This window comes from Hesperophylax consimilis, chromosome 3 (genome assembly GCF_061612785.1).
Source record: "Hesperophylax consimilis isolate HC1 chromosome 3, BYU_Hcon_1.0, whole genome shotgun sequence".
Taxonomy (NCBI): domain Eukaryota; kingdom Metazoa; phylum Arthropoda; class Insecta; order Trichoptera; family Limnephilidae; genus Hesperophylax; species Hesperophylax consimilis.
In genome coordinates this window covers 13,407,593-13,432,622 of record NC_142838.1, presented here as the reverse complement: position 1 = coordinate 13,432,622, position 25,030 = coordinate 13,407,593, and the positions used below count along the sequence as shown (strand labels likewise).

At 34.7% G+C, this 25,030-nt stretch overlaps 2 protein-coding genes across 2 annotated transcripts; both read left to right on the top strand.

Annotated features, from left to right (window-relative positions):
• The first annotated feature begins 10,217 nt into the window (after window positions 1–10,217).
• LOC149424991 (uncharacterized) lies at window positions 10,218–17,647 on the top strand. The gene is made up of 6 exons (XM_089650896.1): window positions 10,218–10,304; window positions 10,559–10,659; window positions 12,139–12,256; window positions 12,833–12,918; window positions 13,158–13,290; window positions 16,065–17,647. Exons 2-6 carry the CDS (start codon window positions 10,597–10,599, stop codon window positions 16,241–16,243), a joined length of 579 nt encoding a protein of 192 aa, XP_089507022.1. The 5' UTR covers window positions 10,218–10,304; window positions 10,559–10,596; the 3' UTR covers window positions 16,244–17,647.
• Window positions 17,648–21,204: 3,557 nt separating this feature from the next.
• LOC149424990 (phosphatidylserine lipase ABHD16A) lies at window positions 21,205–22,953 on the top strand. The gene has a single exon (XM_089650895.1). It carries the CDS (start codon window positions 21,360–21,362, stop codon window positions 22,869–22,871), a length of 1,512 nt encoding a protein of 503 aa, XP_089507021.1. The 5' UTR covers window positions 21,205–21,359; the 3' UTR covers window positions 22,872–22,953.
• The last annotated feature ends 2,077 nt before the right edge of the window (window positions 22,954–25,030 follow it).

Below are 25,030 nucleotides of genomic sequence, written 5' to 3'. Positions count from 1 at the left end.
GCCAAATAATCTGCAGCATTCTATTTGGGGTCAGACACAACATGCAATGATTAGCCACTTGTTTGTGCAATAAATGAATTTACAATCGGCAGAATGCACAATTGCACATCTCCGGGTTGGGAGATAATTGACTGTAGGAACTAGAAACCCTTGCAGAGGTAAACAGATACAAGTATATTGTGGACGTGTCCATGTGCTCGAATAAGATTAATGCTTCCTTACATCTGATTGAATTGATCAAACATTTTCAAAAATCTTGAACCAATAATCTATTTCATTGGCTTGTCTGAAGTTGGAATTACAGGTCTAATGTAAATCAGCGACATCAGTTTTCTATCAAATTGCTGTAGATTACACAGCCAGGGATTATACATTCAGCGACAAAAGTAGGAACCAACAATTACAATCATTATTTATTTCAATATAGGTAGGTAGTCAGTATGTTTATCTGTCATTTTTTATGTCATTACCGCACAAGAGTCTACCCGAATTGGTGAGACTATAGCATGCCCAATATGGGGTATTTTGTGGGGCTCAAGGAAGTACGCAGGGAAAGGAGAAGGAAAAGAGAAAGGTTAGGCAGTACCTACCAACCTGGCTATTAAGATCTGGTTTCGATTCTCAATTGTGGTCTTTGAGGGCGATAGTAAGATTATTAACCGCTCTGTGTTGAAACGAAGAAACCATGATAATTCGTTGATATGTTTTCTATATTCTGTTGTTTAAAATTGAAACCTTTAATTTTAAAAATGCATAGACACTTAGATAGAACTCCTTGGTTTAGGATTCCTGTCGGTCGCTCGTCGCCGGTCGCCTGTTGCCTTGGGTATATTATCAAAATTCTCGTCTTAAAATGATCCGAAGTGAATTTTTGTGATATATTTCTGCAAAAATGTTAATGACAAGGTGTCGACTATTTTTTTCTTCAAGTAGGTTTCTAAAATATATGGTGGGGATCATCCCTATTGTCCCCCGTGAAGGACCGCCACCAGGTGGGAACCCACTTGGCAGGTAAGAGTGCAGATCCGCTGAATGACTCTTTGCTGCAGCCTATAGGTTGATGATTGGCCTGATGATAGCCAGCCTTCTATAAGAGAGAACATCAAAAGAAGAAGACTATTTGAGAAAAATGAATATTGCCAATTTATTAAGAATCTCTTCAAATTATTCGTAATCCGGTAAAATCGGGATTGCAGGCCGTTCACGAGTGAATTAATACGTTTCCTGTTAAGCTTTTAGTAAAAGACGAATGTACCTATTGTCACGTGTATAAAAGTGTTCAAAAATCATCATATTTTCACATTATATTATCAAGGCAAATACAGGTGCATGAACACGTGTCCCGATATATGAAGAATTTACTAAAAGTTTATCAGACACGACCTGCAATCCCGTTTTTAACCGGATTACGAATAATTTGAACAGATTTTTAATAAATCTGCAATGTCGAGTAAAGAATGCAGGGCCGGCCCTATGCGCAATTGGAGCACTTTGCACCGGTCGCCGAGTTGTCAAAGCGCCAAGGCGCTTAATATCTAACACCTAACACATCACCCTTGTGATTATTTTTTATAAAAATGGCGCCACACAAAAATACAAATCATCCAAATATCATTGATTACAGTGATCACCCATCTACTACCTAGGCATCTACTGGTTTTGACAAGGAGCGCCAACATTTTAGTCGCGCTAGGCGCCGTTTGGCTCAGAACCGGTCCTGAAAGAATGAATGCACTTTACCCAGCATTCAATTAGTAATCCCGAAGGAAAAAAATATATGCGTTTTGAATATCAGCTAATAATTGAATTACTACTGACCATGTTTTTATCTCTATGGGTAGGTACCTTAAATAATTCAATTATGGAACCATTTCCGCATGGTTCATGAAAGTGCTCCCTTATTTTTATAATCATTATTTTTTTCATTGGACTGTTATGAAAAAGTTATCAAAATACAAGGGGTCCAGAATTAATGGTATGCAAGTAATAAATGACCACCGCATAAAATTTGCATAACAGCATTAAATAATTATTTGTAATCCAATGTAACACTTAGTATAACTATGGTAGACCCTTTACTATAATTTTATCGGGGATTTTTTTTTATAAAGGCAGGTCGTAAAGTTTTCATCAAACTTTATAATTACTGCCGCTTTTTTATGTGAATACCGCAGAAGAGTTCCAACTGCTCTCGGTAGGACTATGACATCCCCAATTGGGGTGTGTTGGAAGGCTGATTGGGGAAGGTGGGGAATTAGGTACCTGGCTATTAAGGTCTGGTTATCAGAATTGGCTAAAGCCATTTCAAGACACGTTTCGATTCTCAATGGTTTTCTCTCACCAGGGTGATAATGACAATATCTACCTCTCTGATTACTATGCACGACAAAAATAACATCCATCTTCCATATTATATATCTGGTCATATAGACTTAGCCACAGTAACAAGTGGCGGGGTACGGTTAGTTCTAAATAAATTTCAAATACGAAATTGGTACTCGGAGAAAAATACGGTTACCGGATAAATCATGAAAATGATAATTCATCACATCTTTAAAAAGTTATATAAAGTCATGGAAAGTGATGAAACAAAAACTTTATTAACTGGGTTAAGTAGGTTAGGTTAGGTTTTTTTTTCATCGTTTTTAATGACTTTATATCACTTTTTAAAGGTGTGTTGAATAGTCACTGTGTTGAGTTATCATGGAACCGAAAATACATTTGCCCTGATATATAATTCGACTTTTTTACCTAAAAACTACCGAAAAACATTGGAATTTAAAAAAAAAGTTCTTTATCTTTTTCACTTTTAAAATCATGTAGAATCATCCCCCGAAATTAGCGCACTTTACCCCTCGGATACGCTGAATAATGTATCTACACACAGTGACGTAACGACAGAATCCCGGCCCCTGGGCAAACCTATTATTTTAGGTTATAGGTACCTACCTAATACGGCTTTCAGATGTTCTCGTAGGTATAAAATATTTTAAAACAATATGAAAATTTTTAATTTCTTACCACAACTTTTAAACGATATCGGCTAGTATATATTGATTAGTTACATTATACAAAAATACTCGTATCAACTCTGAAAATAGTTATTTATATGGGAAGCGTGTCTTACCTATTATATTTCACTTATGAAGCTTGCCTCACATCTGTTACGGACTTATGCACTTGTAAATTTCACTCATGTTTAATTTGTACGAAGACATTAATGGAACAAGTGGTTAAACAAACTGACCATTAATTCTCGTCTCCGCCAAGCAAACATTTGATGCAATTTTTGATACCACCGAATCGAAATGGTCACTACAATTTATTTCATTATTTATATTATAGAAACAAACAGTAGATTGAGCACAGTAATGAAACAATTTCCAGATGTTGAATATTCCAAGGTGGTACTTATGATATGTTTCCTAGTAATGCCTTATATGTGGTATGTATATTTAATAATTACCGGGTGACGTATGCAGTGTATGGATGTCTGTGTGTGTGTGTGTATATATATATATGTGAGTGAGTGTGAATACATATGTGCATTGAACAGATTATATTATTGACACGATGTACCTTTTAAATATGGGCAATGAATCCGAAAAAAGTCGATGTTGGAGTTTAGACAAATATTACTGAACGAATTAATTGTCTTTGTCATAATCATCGTACTTTTGCTATTGCCCTTTTCGTGAATTGTTGGGTACGTGATGATCTGGAGTAATAATTGCGTAACACACCCCTCGTTTCAACCTCTCCAACAATGGTCAACGAAATCAACTCACCCCTACTTTTAAGTGTCGTTTATGAAACAAGTCCATTCAAAAATGCTTGGCAACAGTTACATTGAATGAATTAAATCGTTGAATGTTATTTAGATTAAAATTTGTGAGTTTTTCAATTAATATTCAACAAAAATTTTGCAACAAACATACTAACTTCTTCTGTTAATAGGTACCGAGAATTTACGAAGAACAAAATTATAATTTTAGATCAAATAAATTATTTAGGTGTGACAGCTGTTTTGTCTTCTAAACGTTCGTTTTGTCATTTGAATGCGATACAGATATCACGCGTAAAAATAAAATACTTGGCAAAAATATCACAATCTATTATAATGGGGTACATACTTTGATGTACTATACTTTAGTCAATGGGTACATATGAATACGAAAACAAAATAAATGGAAAACAATAAGTAAAACAGTACAAAGAGAGAAAATTAATATTTGCAAAAGTTAAGAAAACATCGTGACTGCGAAAAAAATATATATTATAGCTAAACATATGTTTACAAGACAAGGTTTTATGCAAAGCACAAAAGATATCAAATTAATATAATCAAAAATTATTAGCCTGAAACAAAAATATAAATTTAAAAAATATTCCGAGCAAACATAAATGCCGCCGACGGGAATTGAACCCGCACCCTTTTAATTGCCGGTCAGGTGCACGGAACCACTGTGCTTATTTTTAACCACCAAGTAATTCAATAAATAATAGTATTTCAACAACTGATCCAAACCCCGATTGGGTAGGATCGACATTTATTTCGTATATTAACTGCTGTAATATCCAATTTCAGGAAAGGAAAGGAAACAAATCGTTGTTTGAATATATTGTCATCGATAACAAGTTTATCTGCAGAGATTCAGCTCGATCGGATGTCGGGAAATGGGTTAATTTCCGTTTCTAAGATTTAAATTTATTCATTACTGAAGACAATAGTGTAATTCAAATATATGTATTAAAAATAAAAATAATATTGCTTCCGCGCCATGATACAACGAACGTAGTTTTGGAACCATTTATACGGACAATGCATTTACTTGACCGCTTCATGTAATAAATGTTGCATTAAAATAGTAATAATAGAGTCACGCATTAAATCAATTTTTGAATTCAGTTTCATTTTAAGTGCGTATTATGCGAATTTACGATGTAGAAATTAGCGAAATGCTGAATTATTCGATATAATATTTACGCTCGTAAATTCGCTTTATGGCAAGATATTATTATTATATCGAGAACCAAGGAAAAGGCAGATTTGTAATTTATTTCAGTGAGATTTTAATGCAATTATTTATTGTCGGGTAGTTCATTACAGTATTATTTTAATGCAATTATTTATTGTCGGGTAGTTCATTACAGTATTATTTTAATGCAATTATTTATTGTCGGGTAGTTCATTACAGTATTATTTTAATGCAATTATTTATTGTCGGGTAGTTCATTACAGTATTATTTTAATGCAATTATTTATTGTCGGGTAGTTCATTACAGTATTATTTTAATGCAATTATTTATTGTCGGGTAGTTCATTACAGTATTATTTTAATGCAATTATTTATTGTCGGGTAGTTCATTACAGTATTATTTTAATGCAATTATTTATTGTCGGGTAGTTCATTACATTAATATTTTTTTCTACCCGTCTTATATTTACTTTTTATTTCAGTGAGATTTTAATGCAATTATTTACTGTCGGGTAGTTCATTAGAGTATTATTTTACTGCAATTATTTATTGTCGGGTAGTTCATTACAGTATTATTTTATTCTAACCGTCGTGTATTTACTGTTTATTTCAGTGATATTTTTATGTAATTATTTACTGTCGGATAGTTCATTACAGTATTATTTTATTCTAACCGTCGTATATTTTTTTATATTTTCGTTTTAAAACACTAATGTTTAAAATTCATATTTTTTTAATATCCAAATTAGGAAGGAGCCATGTATGTAGAAGGTGTTACACAAACTTATTATATTATTAATTGTTATCTTATTATCTAGCAGATGTATTTCAAATTGTGATTATTATTATTATATTTTTTTGTTTTTATTATGAGAACTTTGGCAACTTTATTAGACGTATCATTGAGTAGTAAGCAATTAATGTGAACATGGGTGCAAAGATTTATAACTAATGGTCGTGTCTGAAAAGGAGGCTTACGGAAAATTTAAAAATAAAGGGTGTTTTTTTCTCGTTTAAAAAATGTTCATTTCACTTTTTTTATTATCACACTCTTTTCTTATTACACTGTCTTTCCACTGTAAATTGATAGAGATTGACAATTTAATAAAAATACCTAATTGTCTTTAGAGATCAGAATGATGTCAACATATTAACGAACATAGCAAATGATGTACTAAATATTTCTATATATGGGTATTAATAAGCGGCAAACCCATAGGCAAACCGTCGTTTGTTGATAAAATTTATCGTATTATATAAAGTATGTATGTAGTTGGTTTTCACACGTATCGAATGCGTCTTGTTTAATAACCGGTTTTGTATTAGATTTATATAATATATCCTCAATGATTTTAAGGCACTATTGTATGGGGAAATTACTAAAAAGGCTTACTGCGTCTGAACATAAAAATTGGCAGCTATGCGGGAGATTTTTTGGATTGTGTTTACAAATAAGTTGTAGGTAGGTAAAATACAAAGAGAAAGGAAAAAAATAGTAAGTAACCATTTTTTTCATGAAATGTTACCTAGTAGTAACTAATTAATACTTATAATTTATATTTTATTGCCTATTATGTTTTATTGACATCTCATATCGTATAATATGGCAGACTGAGATAACACTATCCACCCAATCCTGCTGAATTAAACAATTGGATAGTTAAAAAATTGTTTAAATTAAATTATTAAATTTGTAAAAATTTGTGACGAAATCAGGAATATAGTACCTTTAAAAGTATGTATGTATCAGTTGTAATAAAATAATTATTACATTATTATAAGAAATTGTCCCTAAATAGTTTTCTTCTGAAAGAGAATTAGAGTGACAAGTGGGGTGAGAAGGGTAAAAAATAAAAACCCATGACATTTGTCAAAAATTATATTAATTTGTTTAAGGCGCGAGATTGACAACCGTGACCATTTTTAATGCTCTAAAATGATTCACTCTCTTTCGAAGTTCCCCTTTTTATACGGAAATAATAAAATAAAATATACGGTGCAATTAAATGTTAATTTGACGATTGTTGAGTGTAGTTTTGTTTTAATGTGACTATTCTTTCATAGATCATTGGTGAGGAGTGAGGAGATTGAAGAGGGACAAAACATTATGCAAAATGTCATTATGAAACTGTACCATTAGTTGAAAGAACCAAACACACTATTTGACAGAACTCTCCTCAAATATAAAAAAAAGATGTTCCAATCTCTCATCTATTATCCACCTATATATTATACGGATAAAAATGAATGTTTATTTGTTTGTGCCCTATAGACTCGAAAACTACTGCACTAAATATAAAAAGATGTTCCAATCTCTACTATAATTATAATATATAGTATAATTTTTAAATCTTTATAAAAATATATGTTTATTTGTTTGTGCCCTATTAGGGAATGCAATCCTGGTATACCGGGATCCCGAAATACCGAGATCCCGCAGACATTTTGCGGGACTAATCTCGGTCGAAAATTTTGCGGGATCCCGCTGGACTGGCGGGATTACAGAGAAGCTTCTACAACCTCATTGACGTCCAGTTTTTCCACATCGGCTCACTGTGAACCTCAACCATCAACTTTGGCAAAGAAGCATAAAATCACTGACCGCGAAACAAGCGAAAACAATACCGTCGAAAAGAGGGTATCACGAATGGTGTCTAAAGATGGTTTACCATTGCGAGTTTTCTGTACCTCGTCGGATTTGCGACATCTTTTTAAAGCCGGGGGTTTTAATTTACCAACATCGTCTAATTCAATCAAATTAATGGTTATGAATTACGGCAAGACACTAAAAATGATGGTTATTCAAGATATGTGCTGAAAGAGAGCAACTACAGATTTACCCTCACTTACTCTAAATTACTTCGAGACCGGTGGATTAAAAGGCACACACCTTCAATTCACTTACAATGCGCTAATGGCTAAGTACATAGATTTCTTTTACCCACCTCACTAGACAAAGTCTGTTCCGAGGCGGGTATGTTATGTAAATGTATGTCTTATCTTATTCTTTGCCAATTTATGACTTAAACTTTACCTATGTCTAACTAAAGGTATACCTATTAATAAATTATTTAAAATGTCCCAAAGAACTTGTTTTATTCTAGGTATAAACTCTAAAAACAAGGTTGGTAGATCGAGGTCTTTATGTCTTTATTATACGATTGATTAGATATCTAAGACCACTCTGCTGGATCCCGCAAATACCTGGATCCAGCGGGACTAAGATTGTTCAGTCCCGCAAATACCTGGATTGACATTTTCTTGCGGGATTGCATTACCTATGCCCTATAGACTCAAAAACAACTGTATTAGTGCCAGGACGGTTTAGAGAGTGGTTTGAGCATTATGTCTGCACTGTAATGAGGTACTTACGAAGTCTAATCAAAGTATATGTAGATGTAAGGAGAAAGTATGACGTGGAAGTAAACATTTTTTTAATTCTTTACATGTTAAAAATGTACCCAGTTTTCTGGTACACTAGAATTCACAGCCTCAAAAACTTACTCCAAACCATTCGCAACCCCAAGCAACGCCGGGTACCTTCATGTCAGCTAGTACAATAAATTAAAGTATTTTACTAAAATAAGAAATAAATTCACATCACAAAATTCTTCTATATTTTTCTAATTACAAAAGGAAAAATTTTCAATTTTATTGCAAACGCAATGAAAATATTTATATAAATAAAAAAATATTTATACAATAGAATTCATTTTTTTAAACACTTTTTTAGGTAAGTACCTAATTAGTTTTGATATTTTTGGCGTAACAGACGTTTTGCCTTTTTAAAATGCATTATCAACAATAATTATTGCTTCAAATAAATTATATGTACACATATCAACAAACTAACCGCATAAAACACTTACATATTAGTAAGAAATTGGGAATTAGTAACTGTCGGTTTATAAATAATGTTATATCAATAATAAATACTGTGAGGTGATTCGCGACATCTGTGAATAGACGACCTAACTAACTCTCCCCTTATAACTTTTTACGAAAACGAAATAATATTTTATCAGTGGGATTCCCCGTCAGACTTTTATATGTCGTGTGAAAGTCATAGGCCCCGTGTACCAGGTTTTTTTTGTACTGGTATTACTTGCCAGGGCTCCTACCAGGGAGCAACTTGACAGACGTAAATATCTCTTATTTATTTTAATATCAACGGTATAAAATATACCATATACAGTAAATTATAAATAGGATAGGGACTGACTGATATACGGGGCCATAGGGCCGGTATATTATTTAGTAATGTCTAACTAAATTAACCGGCTTAACTTTCCAGGAGAGGGATCTTGTTGGCTTAATATCTTCAACCAGAGAGCAACTGAAATTCCATGTTGTAATGTTAACAAAGCCCCGCTTAGCAAGTAAGAAATCAGAAACGAATCGATGAATCACGGTAGACTATTTTCTCCTTGATAAAATTTATATGTACACTTTAAACCTAACTTCTAAATCTATCGAAAACTATAAATAAGCAACTCTAAGAATAACTAGAGAAAACTGGTATTTACAAACACAATAATGTGAGAATTAAATTTTACGAACAAAATTTACTATTAAAATAGGTCTAATTTTGCACAAAAATTTTGACAAAAATAGGGACTTTTAAAGTTCAGCGCCCTAGAGGTGATTTTTTACAAAAAAACGGCGCTATACAAATCATCCAAATACTATTAGCTATGAAATAGTATCTCCAACATTATTTTTAATTAGTTATCAATTTATGCTTTTCTGAGAAAACAAGTTTTAAGTAGTCACCTAGATGTACTATTACTGTGTACTCTTCCAATAGCTATTGACATTTCTGGATCATGATTCTCTTATCTGACTGTGAATGAGGAAAAATCTTCTATTTTTTGCATGTATAAAATGTGATAAAAATATCTTATCGCAAAACTTAAAAAAAAAACTCGCATACAACGTTGACTTTATTGCATGACCGTGCATCTGTCTAATAATATTCAAACGTTTTGTAAAAATTGTCGTCGATTAACATTCTGTCGCATTTATATAAACTCTTCGGGGTAGGTACCTACCGTTTGTAGCAGCGTAATTATTCATTGAATAGCCTCAATTGGTGCATCGGCGCATTGGAAATTCAAACCATGGTGGCAAATGAAGAAATCAACAAAACGGCGGAAGTTTTTATTAGTTTTACCACCCTGTGGCGTCATGTTAAAGTCACGGAGTTTACCGAGTACCTTCTTTGCTTTGAAATTGAAATTTTTTCTTCTAGAAATCTCTCGTGCGGCGGACGGACGCGTGGTCGGTGCATCATCTGCAGTCCAGATTATAAGTGCTTATTTCTCGGTAATTACCATATATTTACGTCAAATTCGCGCTCACTAAGCGGCTTTTGCCGGCAAATAATCTTCAGAAGGCGAAATCTGATTGGAAATGTATTTTATTTAACTTTTTAAGATGTTTGCGAAAATAATTATTGCTCAAAGCCAATGTGCATTTTTTCAAATGTATGTTTTTAAGCCGATTCAAGGATTCTATATAACTCCTGGAATTTAACCTCTCGTTATTGTTACCTTCCTAATTATTCCTTTTTATTCTAGTGTCTTCTGAACTCCGGTAAATTGGTAAAGTTATCAAGATGCAATCGTGTTGCGGTTTCAATCTCAAAACTGGTGGGATGATCATCGGCTGGGTGGGAATGGTAATTATTATAATTTGTTTTAGGGTCAATATGTTTTATGTATATTGTTGAAAGTCTGTTTGTGTATCAGTAACCATATATAAAATACTTTGATGCCTTTGAGCTACCTCATGGCAATTCCATGCCTATAAAATGGCTTCTATTCGTTTCTGAGTAATGGTAATGGGTGGTCGCAGACATCACAACTAATAATGGTAATTGTTCGGGATCGCTGGCCAGGGGATAATACGAAATATTTTTAAATGAAACCTTTTGATTCACCTTAATTAGTTTAATAGGAAACTGAATGCATTTGGGAAATTTTTAATGTTAGCATTTTCGTTACGTAAAATTAAAATTCGCATTCGTTCTATGGGATGATGTCTTGATGTCATTTTCCTTTGTTGATATTCCTGATATGAGTGGCTAGAATTTTTACCTGACAAAAAAATCCAACTACATTTTAATGCAAATACTAGGTAGATACTATTTTGGCCCATCTCGAAAAATAAAATAAAGGTATTTAGGTACGTTTTATAAAAAAGGTAAGGTTATTATAGGTTAGGTTATTGTAGGTTGGGTTATTGTAGGTTGGGTTATTGTAGGTTGGGTTATTGTAGGTTGGGTTATTGTAGGTTGGGTTATTGTAGGTTGGGTTATTGTAGGTTGGGTTATTGTAGGTTGGGTTATTGTAGGTTGGGTTGGGTTATGATATGTTAGGGCACTATTTTACTGAATTTTCATTTTACGTAATTAAACATTAAAATGCTAAAAATTTCCCAAATGCAGTCAGTTTCCTTTTCTAGTAATTAAGTTGAATCAAAAGGTTTTATTTAAAATAAAATAAAAAGTATTAACACATTTAGGCCCGGTATATTTTGCGCTGGCGCTGTCTCCGGGCGAAAATAAAGGTCTCGTGTGAATTTCTTTAATTTTGTTTTAAATCGCTATATTTTAATAAAAATTTCATTTTCATATTTTAATAAAAATTTCATTTCAATTTCATCACCTTATTGTGCATATTTTTAAAAAAAAATTCTCACTCACTCGGCACAATATATCAAGTAAATGAAAAAAGTAAAATTTTTCGTAATGATTTAATATTACAAGAACAAAGAATATTATCGGAGCAGACTCCGCAGATTAACTCGGCGCACGCAAGCGCAGATAACTATCCATAAGATAAACTAGTACTAACGCCATCCGTTGACAAAATTGTAAACTATGGCACTCGAAGGGCGAAGATGTGCACTTCATTATCGATGTTTTTCTTTTATGAAATACAATTTTATTTCGAGAAATTCTTGTAGATCATCGTGATAGTTCTACGAATGTTCAAGTGAGCGGGAAATAAATTTATGACGAAAGACCGCTGGAATATCGGCATTCAAAGTTTCCATATCAACTGTTGATACAGCCGTGTGTGATGGACTTTTTGCCGTAACAACAGTTGATACGGCCGCGTGCAAAGAGTTAGCTAACTATGGATATCTCTTGTAGGCTGGTGTCATCGCAAGCTTATGCTGGCTGATCCCAACACTCGAGGATGTGAATGCTAACATATCTTTTGGTGGATCTCCAAACCATCGACTGTTCAACATAGAAATCGAGAATCGAAGTAAGCATTAAATCATTTTCTAACCAATGTTAGTTCTGTTTTCGCAGAACAAAAATGTGCTAATGGTTGGTATCTTTTAAACATAACCAGAAAGTTTTCACCTTCACATCAGAAACTACACTTGTCAGTACCTACTTGTACTTTGTTTCATTCAGCTGTAATGTATGAATTAGGAAAGGAACGAAGTAACATTTCGCGCCGTTTGCTTCCTTCCTTTCACTAAGCTGTAGTTCAGCTCGGCCCAGACGTTTATACACACCCTGACATACAAACGTCTCCGTGGTCCGCTGTTCAATTTCAAAACCTAGATGTTAAACCTAGGAAAGCCTAAAAACTTTCAAGTATGGTAAAAATTACAATAATTAGGCAAAATACAATATGGAAATGATCTTATTGTAATGTAAGCTTGGATCATGTATCAAGTAAGCCGACCACCATAGAGGCTTCTCCATAATGAGCCTAAATATCAAAGTATTACATTTGGGGCTGGACTGGGAAAAAGAATGCCACATTCTTAGGCCTACGATAGTGGATGCCGTAGCACAGATGATATTAATGTTTTATTTGTGTTTTCAGCTGCTCACAGTTTGACCGCTACCTTAATCGGATCTCAAGTCATTCAGTTGATTATGAACCTGGCTCTCATGTATGGAATTTGCAAGGTAACAAAATTATTTCTTATTATTTTTATAAGTAATAATTATTAGCCTGAAACACTCATCCACATTGAAAAATCTCCTGATAAAAGATACATGACGCCAACGGGACGGTGCTATGCATAAAAAAATCTTGTCTTAAACATTAGTTTACCAAAAAAAAATAATAAAATTATTTCTAGTAGAAACTACAATTAATTATTAAATTTATCATGTATTATTACTTTTATTTTTTCTTTTTGCAGACTAACGAATCTTATTTGGTGCCATGGCTTTTGATGAACATGCTGCAGCTACTCGCCATAGCCGTTGTGTGTGTAATCCTCGCTTTTGTTTTTCAAAATATAATTCTGTTCTCCGTTTCTGCCATATTCATTGGTTAGTATTTTATAGTTATTACTAGCTGTACCCCGCCACACGTTGCTCTGGCTCAATCTGTCTGTACAGATAATATATGTATATAAAACATGCATATTCGAATGCAACGTTGAGTCAAAATTTGAAAGCAATCTGTGAAGAACTTTCGCAGACTTAAGATTTTGAACAAACGAATATTTTATGATTTAAGATTTTCACGGCCAAAAGTATTTTTGTTATTTGTTTTTGGGGTGTATGCCGTGTAGCGCTAACTCCTTCTTAACACATCTGCCCTGATAATGGACACTGCAATGCTGTCCGAAACATTGGCTAAAGAAGGAGTTAGCGAAACACGGCATAACACCCCAAAAACAAATATTTTTATTTATATAGATAAAATTTAAATAATACGAGATAGGGTAAAAGCGTCATATGGGGCAATTGCGTCAGTTCGACCTAGGCATTAAGTCCCGCCCAATTCCCCCTTTTCTCATTAATATATCAAATAATATTTCACTTTATAATTAAGTTTTATATTATCTGATGAAAAGGATAAATTGTGCAGGGCTTAATGCCTATACGGAATGCACACGCCTGCATGTGCATCCATATTTCCTTCAAATTCCATTCAAAATCAATAGTTGAATTATGCTAAAAGAGCATCTCATTCGGTCATATTTAACTGTATCATACTTTGAATAAGAACTACCAACATTGTCTTCATTTTTCTCACTGCACATTTTTATTGGCAGCTATCTTTATGTGTCCTAGATGTGACCGCATCTTTTTCTGATTTTCTGTTTCAAATTTTCATTTAGGAATCGCTAATATTATCTTCAATAATTAAATATTACAATTGGAGGTTTTACTTATTAACCTTTTGAACGCGTTAATTTGCTCCGTTTTATCTATACCCGTACGCGGTACATATTTTCAAATACCTATGCACGCAATTAAATGTCAAATTATAGCATTCTGGCATGATTTATTGGACTATACAGGGTGTATCGGCACTAACCCGACAAACTTTAACCAGTTATTCCTTAGCACATTTGGAGTAAAAAATGTTATGGGCACTTTGCTGTCCAGTAGCATTTTTTTTCTATTAAAAATAAAAAATAATAAAATTTCCACACTACATCACTGTCATTGGCATTGCGTTTCGTGTTCACCAGCTGTTATAAGCAAGTATGTCAAAAAGCGTCTTCGCTCTTTCGCACACAAAATAATAATAGTTAAAAATGAGACGAATGGTGCCGTGCCATTTCGTTGTGATTGTAAGTGCGCCAATATAGGTACACACGTGCATTGTTCAACGGAATTCGAATAAAATATTTGCCAGATGGGTTTTCAAACTTTGACAAAGGATAAAACAGTGGTGACATGTAGTGAGAATATGAATAATAAATTTTTTATTAAAAAAAAACGTTACCGGACAGCAAAGTGCACATAAGATTTTTTACTCCAAATATGCTAAGGAATAGCTGGTTAAAGTTTGTCGGGTATGTGCCGATACACCCTGTATAGACAGAACAGATTATTCTCCACAATATGAAAACAAATCCTCGTGTGTCAACACTCTTAGATGTTTATAAAAACAAAAACATAAAATTTCAAACAAAGACGTGCCGTATCTTTTGAATGTGGTCCCGCCATTCACTCGGCGTCATAAATAAACCACTCTAGCGTGTGTGTACTTAGGCCACTGCGTTGATAGACACAAGTGGGACACCATGATCACTTATCATTTTTAGTTATGAAAAGTTGTAAATAGCAGGGTACTCATCTAGGGTGTAGCATGTAATGTATCTGATACTATATCAATCTGCAAGTGGGTACGGCTCGTCCACGGTAACCGCGTATATCAGCTACGACCTCCCGGATCCGCCTTTAGTGCTCGCTATGGTGCTCGCAGTGAAACAGGGTCACTGCGAGCACACTGCGCTCCACCCGCGAGCGGCTCGCAGTAGACTCGTGCCTACGTACTCACTTGATACAGTATCAGATACGTTACAGGTTACACGGTTAGGTGAGTACCCTGCTTAGGACATACTAGTACTAACGCCATCCGTTGACAAAAATGTAAACTAAAGGACTAAGAGGCGCACTTGATTATCGATCTTTTTTTATGAAATACAATTTTATTTTTGAGAAATTCTTGTAGATGTCAGCATCGTGATAGTTCTACGAATGTCCAAGTGAGCAAGAAATACATTTATGACGAAAGAGCGCTGGAATATCGGCCGTCAAAGTTTCCGTATCAACTGTTGATACAGCCAGCCGCGTGTGAGTATAGACTTTTTGCCGTATCAACAGTTGATACAGCCGCGTGTGAGTATAGACTTTTTGCCGTATCAACAGTTGATACAGCCGCGTGCAAAGAGTAAAGTTACTCTAGTTAAATTAGTTTGAACTAGCTGACTTGTACCCGACGTTGCTTGACTTTCAATAAATATAATATCCATGTATTATATATATAAACCTTCCGGAAGAAATTCTCTAAATGATACTGAAAACCCTGTCAAACTCCGTTGCATAGTTTAGAAGTACTAAGCGCACAAACTGACGTGGATAGTGACTTTGTTTCATACTATTTAGAGATGTTGTCATTCACATCAAAGTCATTTTATTTAAATATAATAGTAAATTCATTTTCTTTGTTTCTGCTATTTCAACATTTAAAAATTGATCTTTGTCTACATTCACATCATAATGTGTTGAATTTTATCTTTTATCCATGAAATGTTTTGTAAATGGCAATTTAGTTAAACCACTTCTGGTAAATGGTATTCCAGGCATCTACCTTTACTTGTGGATGTCGATCCTGTACCTGTTCTACAAGCTGCGCCAGGAAAAGATGGCGGGACCCCTCGGAGCCGGGGCGGGAGTCGGAGCTGGAGCTATCATCACCAGCCTGGTCACCCACAACTCGCCGCCCCCTGCTTATGTCCGCTTGGAGGAAGAAAAGATTTAATATTCTCGTCAAAATCTCATTCTGAAAATGTTTGACAACATATTTTGTAATTACATAGATCTAATTTTTTACCTAGCCGCTTAAACATTAAACAAGTATATTCAAACAAAATATGTTTGAATAGTAATATTATGTATTGTGTGTTTATTAATATAATATACTAGCGGGCCTGACAGATGTTGTCCTGCCACAGAACTATTGTATATTATGATAGCATTTGGGTTTTACAATTTACGAAAAATTTCCATTCCACATTATTACATTTCGATTTCCAATAATATATGACATGGAATTTATTGTTCATTAAAATATCTTCTAAATTTTACTGTTTTCATCTTTAAAATTTTCTCAAGAAAGTTTGTGCTAAGCGCAAGAAGCCAGTAGTGATTATTTTTGTCTTATTGAGGATCAATAATCTTATATTTCATGTTTATGCTGTTTCCAAATCTAATCATATATTTTTTTCTACTTTCGTTAATTGTTTTCGACTTTCACAGTGATTATGTGAAAAATGAGAACAAATTATTATTATTATCGTTTTTTTTTTAATAAATATTATAGCGCTCCCTCTAATGTTCGTATTTCCATATCTTCCTTTCAAACCACCTTACGGAGCAAAATTATGTGGAAAATTACTGTCTACACCTGATTTCCAAAATCTCTGCATAAAGCTTGGGCAACTTCAGCCAATTTAACATAATACAATTTTGACACATGATAAATATCTTCTAGTAAATATGAAATCAAAACTTCTAAAGAGCAGCGCTCTCATACAGGTGTTTCCGGAAGTTTTGCCAAATGCAGTTAGAACTATGTGCCACGTTTTGGACATTATTACAGGTTTTCGTTCAAAGACTTCAGCGCCCTTTATATCGCTCGCCCGGAGTCAGGTGCCTAAAATATTACTATACCTTTGCCCAACCCTGGTTGTAAATTGAATAAATGGGCATTTTGTGGCAAAAAATTTCTGCACTGTATCTGAAATAATAATTACATAATGTGTCACCTCTGCAGATTTGATTTCTCACACATCTTCGTTGCATGTTTAACTGTCAAGCATGTTATGTGCCATGTTAATTCTCTTGCTCCGTGTTAATCCTAGCTTTTTAAATGTATTTGAATGAGTGCTGCGTGTTATTTTCTGTTGTTTTAAAAGTGTGTATTTGTTTCAAAATCAGGTTAGTCAAAAAAGTCATGTTCATAGTATGATTAAAAAAATTATAAGAAAGGGTTGTTTTATTTTCCTTTGGGCTTGTTTTGGATGACTGGTAAATGTGTTCCCGTCTTTTCCATGGTGTATTTTTTAATTATTTTATTTCACACACTTCAAATATATAAGGCAAAAAGTCCCAATATACTTACTTTCTGGAAGGGAGATGATCTACCACCACCATATAATTTATTTTTATTTTTATACTAATACTTTTATTTTAAAACGATTAACCCACATCAGATTAAGGTAAGGTTGATCCTTTGCTCTTGAAAAGCATTGCCGGTATTGACAATTGACATTCGTCAAGTTGCTATCTGAACCTGAGCATTGAAAAACCCAGTCGAGCCTCTGATCTGTCTGGGGCGTGCATACATTATAAAAGTTTATATTTTATTCTATAATTTGTAGATTTGTTTGTCATTGGAAATATAAATAATTATTGTTCTCAGCTTGTATCAAATATTTATACATTATTAGATGGATAAAATTAAAATAAATTGCCAAAGTGCATGATTACGAAATGTCTGAATTCTTTCAGAGACAGCTGAAAGTTAAAATTTTATTGAATAAATTGCAAGTTAAGGGACAGTTTTCTTACTAATTACCTACACAAAAGGACTGTGTTTTATAAATATCGAATTCTTTCAAAATTATGGACGCTCCAAATCAAAATGTTCCGGTGAGTTTTTTCTTTTATTTTTTTTTAATTTATTTTTTATAAATATGTTTATGTCAAATACATAAATTGCAAAGATAATTTTATCTAGTTTATAAAATGGTGTTTGTTTTAATGACTACTTAAAAAATAAGCACATTTTAAATACCTCTGAAGCATTCCGAAATTTCACCATGTCTTTGGGACTTATTTGTAGAAATATTGTAAAACCTGTAGGGTTAAATAAAATCGAGCCATATTCTTTTTTTTTCGATATCAAGCCAACGGCTCGATGCGAAAAAGACGTAAGATCCGTAATTCTTGCTCGATGTTCGACGAAAATTTACGATTTGAATAAGCGTCTTGGTGGTATATCTATGGCGTCTTGTATCAAGCGTATGGAGCGTATGGACCAGTGTGGACGCAACGACAAGCATGGTTCCAGTGGCGGACTAATGTAGGGGGCAGCCCTGGGTGGGCCCAAACGCCTCCATGTTCCCTTGATCAAATCCTAAACAAGGCACCAGGAGGACACTGTAAAATTATTTTTAATTTAATTTTTTGAAAGATGCACTTGTTAAGAATGCTCTCACAAAATGTTTTAAAGAAATTCGAAAAATTGATCTAGCAATGATACTCAACCTTTTTCTTCTGCGGGCCACATTCATATGTTTGTAAAGCTACGCGGGCCGCAACACTATACTGGTCAGTGTTGCCAACGGTGTGAGCTTGATTCCCCCTTTTATTATTCGAAATCCATGGGGGGGGGGGGGGGTTGTTACAGAACTTCGCTGAAAAAAAATTCCGCACAGCCAAAAACATCATATGTAATTCCCAACAACAATTTTTCGAAATCCATGGAGGGGGGGGTAGCTACGGAATTCCATTTTCGAAAATTTCCGGCCGCGAAAAATATTATATCATATTATATTATAGCCTTCGTTGGTAGTAACACTGGTAACCATTTAACTTTAGAACTGTCAAAATTTTATGTGTTGCCACGGGCAAAATTATTTGCGCGCATGTTTGTCTGTCAAATTTTTGTTTTTTAGAGATAGATCAAGCGTGTGCAGTTATGGTGTGCAGTAGCAACACTCTTATAGAATATTATATTATATAGATAGTATATTATACTTATACTATCCTCTTCGAGTTTCAACGTCTGTACGTCAAAGTCGCAATTAATCTCAAATTAACGTGATATAGAATGCCAGATTTTGTAAATCATGTTCCTGATATTAAATGTATGGAGGGCCGCACAAAATCGCCCGGCGGGCCGCAGGTTGAGTATGACTGATCTAGAGATAGATAGATCATTTTATGTGAAGCAGTTTGTATGTTGAATTAACCTTCAGCAAAACTTTGAATGCGTTTTTCTCAAAACCTTTTTTTTACACGTTTTTCAACCTGGTTGACAACATGTTAAACAAACTATACATCCGATTCGCATGCACCATTTACCTTTAGCTACCATCGGCTAGGACCTCTTTACCCTAGAGGCCCCAAGGCAGTGGCTTACACTGCTTAATAGACAATACGGCCCTGCCAGGGCCAGATTAAACATGCCAGGACCCCTACCCGATGGGGGCCCCTAGGCAGTTGCCTACACTGCCTTACGCATAATAAGACCCTGGCCATAGTGACTGGATTTTCAAAAAGTTTAAGACTTGGTGCAAATCGGATTTTTTTTTTGCGGATCGATTCGAATTTTAGTTTCCTCGTACATATCTGTATTTAAATTTCGCTTGCAACATTTTAACTAAATAAATAAAAAACACATATACATACAAAAGTGAACTGAATAAAAATCTTGTAAAATGACATCAATATTTTAAACTAGGGGGGGGCTCATTCATCTTTGCCGAGAGTGGTATATTTATGTCTTTGCCTCTGACGGGCTTAGTCCGCCACTGCATGGTTCCAAGTCAACATATTCGATCGAGCCAAACCTTCGAACATTAATATACGTGTGTACATAGCATTAAAACATAGTTAAAACTATTCACTTCTTCCAAGTGTAAACAAATGTTGGTAATTCATATGCTGCGAATTTCGGAGGAAAACCATTTTCGTGTTCCGAATGTAGTGATAATTTTTTTAGCCTGTGGTTATGAACTCGCGTGCAAATGCAGTCGAACTCTAAATTTAAAACTATTCTCATGTTTAATAGTAAAAAATCTAGCTCAGACTCAAGTGTTACAAAATTCTGAGGAAAATCATTTGCATCTTCTAATTGCACTAATTATTTGAACTTGCAATTATAAAATTCGAGCCGTTCCCTCATCTGCTAACGCTGTTCGGAGAATTTGAGAGGAAAAATTCAATTATAGTTGCAGACCATAAGTTTCAAAATTAGGAGGTAAACCATTTGCACATTCCGAGTGCAATGATAATGCTGGTGTACTTACATGGAAGCCGGAACTAGTAAATCTATATCACACTCGTTTTACTCGTCTATTTTACCTCCTTATTTTAGTATATTTGAGATTTAAACCCGCGATGTAAATAGTTGTTTCTTCTAGTAAAGTTGAAACGAAGTGTTATTTAAATAATTTGAGCGTAGGAGCGGAGTAATGAAATTTTCGTTTTTATTGATTGATTTATTCTCGGTGAACAGAGATATTTTCGATTACCTAAAAGGAAAGAGGCATAAATAAGATAGAAGACACAATAAATTATTTTATTGGGTAACGCCATAAACTTTCCTCTGACACTAATAAAAATATTTGTTGCGCCTAAAAATAATTTTTATGCCTAACTGTTATTCTTGCCACTCGTTTATTTTTCAGATTATAGATTCTAGCATGATTCTAGCCTTCCGTACCAGTGTTTCCAACGAAGGCGATTTATCGCCATTTAGGCTACTCAGAACGAGAATCGGCGACGAAAAAATCCAATAGGCGACTGGTCGCCGATTAGGCTACCTCAACCCCCCCCCCCCGTGGATTTCGAATAATAAAAGGGGGAATCAAGCTCACGCAGAATATTTGTGGGGAATATGTGGGCAGAATTTATGCGAACTAAATGTTTGAAAAACGGCGACATTAGGCCAAGATCCGTTGGCAACACTGTTCCGTACTAGGGCGACTAGGGCATTCTTTTCCCCTGTTTTTTTGACATTTGACAGGTAGTAGTTGTAGTTGAATTATACAATTTTGTAAACTTAGGCAATATCTCGGCGGCATCAGTATAGTTAAGTGAAGTGGTATTTTATTGATTAAACTACGGCTGAGTTTAATCATTTCGCAATGATTTTACCTTTAAAAAATATTTGGTCGTATTTATTTGGACCCCGCTTGTGTAAAATTCACGGCGATGGGTCGATGGACAATTTGTATAACCCCAATAATTTCGAAAAATGGGGCGATCAAGTCATCACGTCCCTTAATATTATTTGGAAGATCACTGTCTACACTTCACCGCTGGTGATACTCTACTTGTATAGATCAGAACATTTGGAAAGAAATACATTCTCGACTCCTCTAATCAAAATGTTGGCGGGCTTAGGATTTGTAGTGACTGCTTCACTATGTATCAGAGCCTATGGCAGGGCCACCAATCCTCATTACCGAGACTTCACGAAGATTCTAATTCGGGTGTTGTCCGACTCTAAATCCAGCACTGCTGTTCCACACAGGAAATATGACTTTGATTTTCATTATTGGCCAGTGGACTGGGATAGTAAGGTTGTCGAGGAGACTAAAGGGATAGATTATTACAAACCCTCCAATCGGATATTGCGCAGCTGGAAAGGGATCCCGATGTATATAATTGGTGAAATAGCCATCAGAAGTTTTGCATTGAAAATTATATATCCAGGGTCTATTTCTCTGCTTCAGATGACCATTAATAAATATTTGTTGGAAGGAAGAATTAAACTGGTAGAGCAGCACCATGGACAACGCTTCAAAGTGCACACAAGGGATGACAATGATGTCGACTGTATGTTTGTTGATAAAAGAAAAGCGACGACTCACGGAAAGACCCTCGTAATCACTTCAGAAGGGAATGCGGGCTTCTACGAGATTGGCATCATGACCACTCCTTTGGAGGCAGGCTACTCGGTGCTGGGCTGGAACCACCCGGGCTTTGCCGGAAGTACAGGGCAACCTTACCCCCTTCAAGAGAGGTATGCCATGGATGCAATCATGCAGTTTGCTATTCACAAGTTGGGATTTCTCCCCGAGAATATACTTCTGTTTGGATGGAGCATCGGCTGCTACTCTGTGGCCTGGGCAGCAGTGCAATATCCTGACATTAAAGGAGTCATCTTGGACGCCACCTTCGATGACCTGCTCCCTCTGGCGCTGGCTCGCATGCCTTCCTCTTGGAATATGATAGTCAATGAAGTTATTCGAGGCCACGTTGATCTAAATATCGCCGAAATACTAAAATCTTACGCTGGACCTATAAAATTCATAAGGCGTACTATGGATGAAATCATTTGCTTGGAAGATGGAAAACTGTCCACGAATCGTGGCAACGATTTATTAGTTAAAGTTTTAAGCCACCGATATCCTCAGGTGTTTGAACCAGAGCAGGTGAAGGTGCTGAGGGACTACTTGGGTCTGCTGGGACCTGCCCTCAACGTGTTTACCTCCAAGGATCATCCCGGGGACTCGGACAAGAACAAGAAGGTGTTCTTCTTGATCGGGAAACACCTAGTCGATTACCAATCTACTCACTGCAATCCGCTTCCCGTTGACTTCTTTCAAATTCCTCAAGAAGTTACCTTGGACGAAGATTTCATATTTACATAAACATGTAAACTATTTTATTTAATTTTATTGAAATTTATAGGTGGTATTATTTATTACAGGTGTTTATATAAATATTAAGTGTTGGTGGTATAAATTGTGCTTTTTATTTAAATTTCCTTTATTTATTACTAAAATTTTGCTGATTAGTTGAGATAAGGTATTCCACTCCATCAAAAGCTTACAAATTTCAGACTGTAAAAATTATCAATCATTCAAGAAAAATGAACTCTCTTAGGATGAGTTGTTTCATAGAATTTAAACAATTCATCAAATTTCAATATTCGTTTGCGAGTTCTGTGAATGTCCTATTCAAGTTCTGTTATTATATCATTATAGGCCAGTTACTTGACAGAACTTGAAAATTAACTTTGAAATTTGAAGAATTGTTCAAATTCTCTGAAACAACTTGCCCTTCGTCTTGAATGACCCCGACACAACATTTTTTGCACATACACACCCACATAAACTTTTTAAAACCACATAATAATATATGTACGAGGGTATTCCGAAAGTAAGGGTCAGCATTTATGTACGATTGAAAAATGCTTGTATTTAATTGAAATTCCGAGGATACTTCACAAATATATTAAACTACTAGCTGTACCCCGCCACGTGTTACTGTGGCTCACTCTGTCTGTGCAGATAGAGAAACAGTGCCATCCAACAGATGGCACTGTTTTTCAAAAAAAGCACATTTGTCTAACAGATTGCATTGTTTTTAAAAAAAAGCATGTTTTACCTGTCACAGGCGACATCTATATAATATAGGTACATAAAAACACACGTATTCGAATGCAACATTATGTCAAAATTTCAAAGCAATACTTGAATAACTTTCGGAGATTTAATTTTTTGAACAAACAAACATTAAAATTTTTATTTATATAGATTTTTCAACATAATCGCCGTCGAGATCGAGACATTTCAGTGCACCAGCGATTGCCAGTGTCATAGACCTCCGCGCCTGATTGTTGGCAAAACATTTCCCATCCAAAAAGTTCTTTAGTTTAGTGAAAAGGTGAGAGTCTGAAGGCACCAAGTCGGGTAAATAGGGGAGGTGGATAACAATATCCCATCGCAGAGAAACTCGCAGTGTGGGGCCTGGCATCATGCAGGAGGCTGACTGCCTGAGTCAGCATTCCTCTTAGGGTATTGCAGTAAGCGCCTGCATTAATGGTAGTCCCTTTAGGCATAAAATCCACCAAAAAGAACCCGCTTACGCTCCCAAAAAACAGATGTCATGACTTTTCCAGCTATCGTCTTGAGCTTTTTAGTTGGTGTGGATGATGAATGACGCCACTGAAGTGATTGTCTTTTGGGGTGTAGTGTCTCATGTCCCACGTCTCGATTTTTCCTGTCTGGATGGCCCTTGTGCATTATCCTATGTACATTCAAGGCTTCTAGCTTGCGACCACTAATGTTTTAGTTTCTTAATCAATGATTGTCTCGGTGACCGGATAACTCGTCAAAATGTGAATTCAACACACCTTTAAAATGTATTATAAAGTCATGAAAAGTGAGAAACAAAAACTAGATTAAATAGGTTATGTTTATATGTTAGTTTTTTTTCATCACTTTTAATGAATTTATATCAGTTTAAATGTGTGTTAAATTGTCATTGTGTTGAGTTATCATGGAACCATTTTTTTTTTATCGGGTATTTATTTTTTAATTTACATAATTTTAGAAATTTGATTATATTCTTCTCCTTAACTTCTTGATCGCCGATGCTAAATTGCCAGCTGATGCTATTTTCGTAATACCTTTTCTTTCTACTGCAATATGATGTTTTTTTTTAATTCTAATGTCTTACCAGATATATATAATATATGTATTTATAAAAATATTATTATAATCTACCATATGTAGTTTCCCCAGAATAGCTAGTCATACTCAGAGAAATGATTTCTTTTTCAATGTATCCTTAAGGATACGCTGGCCAACAAGAGGTTAAATAAATCATGTCCTGATCTTAATCTGAAAACTTAATAGTTTTCAATGTATATTGTAGTAACTAGTAGCCTCTCATTCTAGGGAACTTTTAAATTGATATAAGTTTTTTCCTCGGAGGAAAGGTAATTTATAAACATAATGTGTATTGATAAGATGTATATTGTCATTTATTTATAGTGATGTATTGTGTAAATAAATGTAATTGG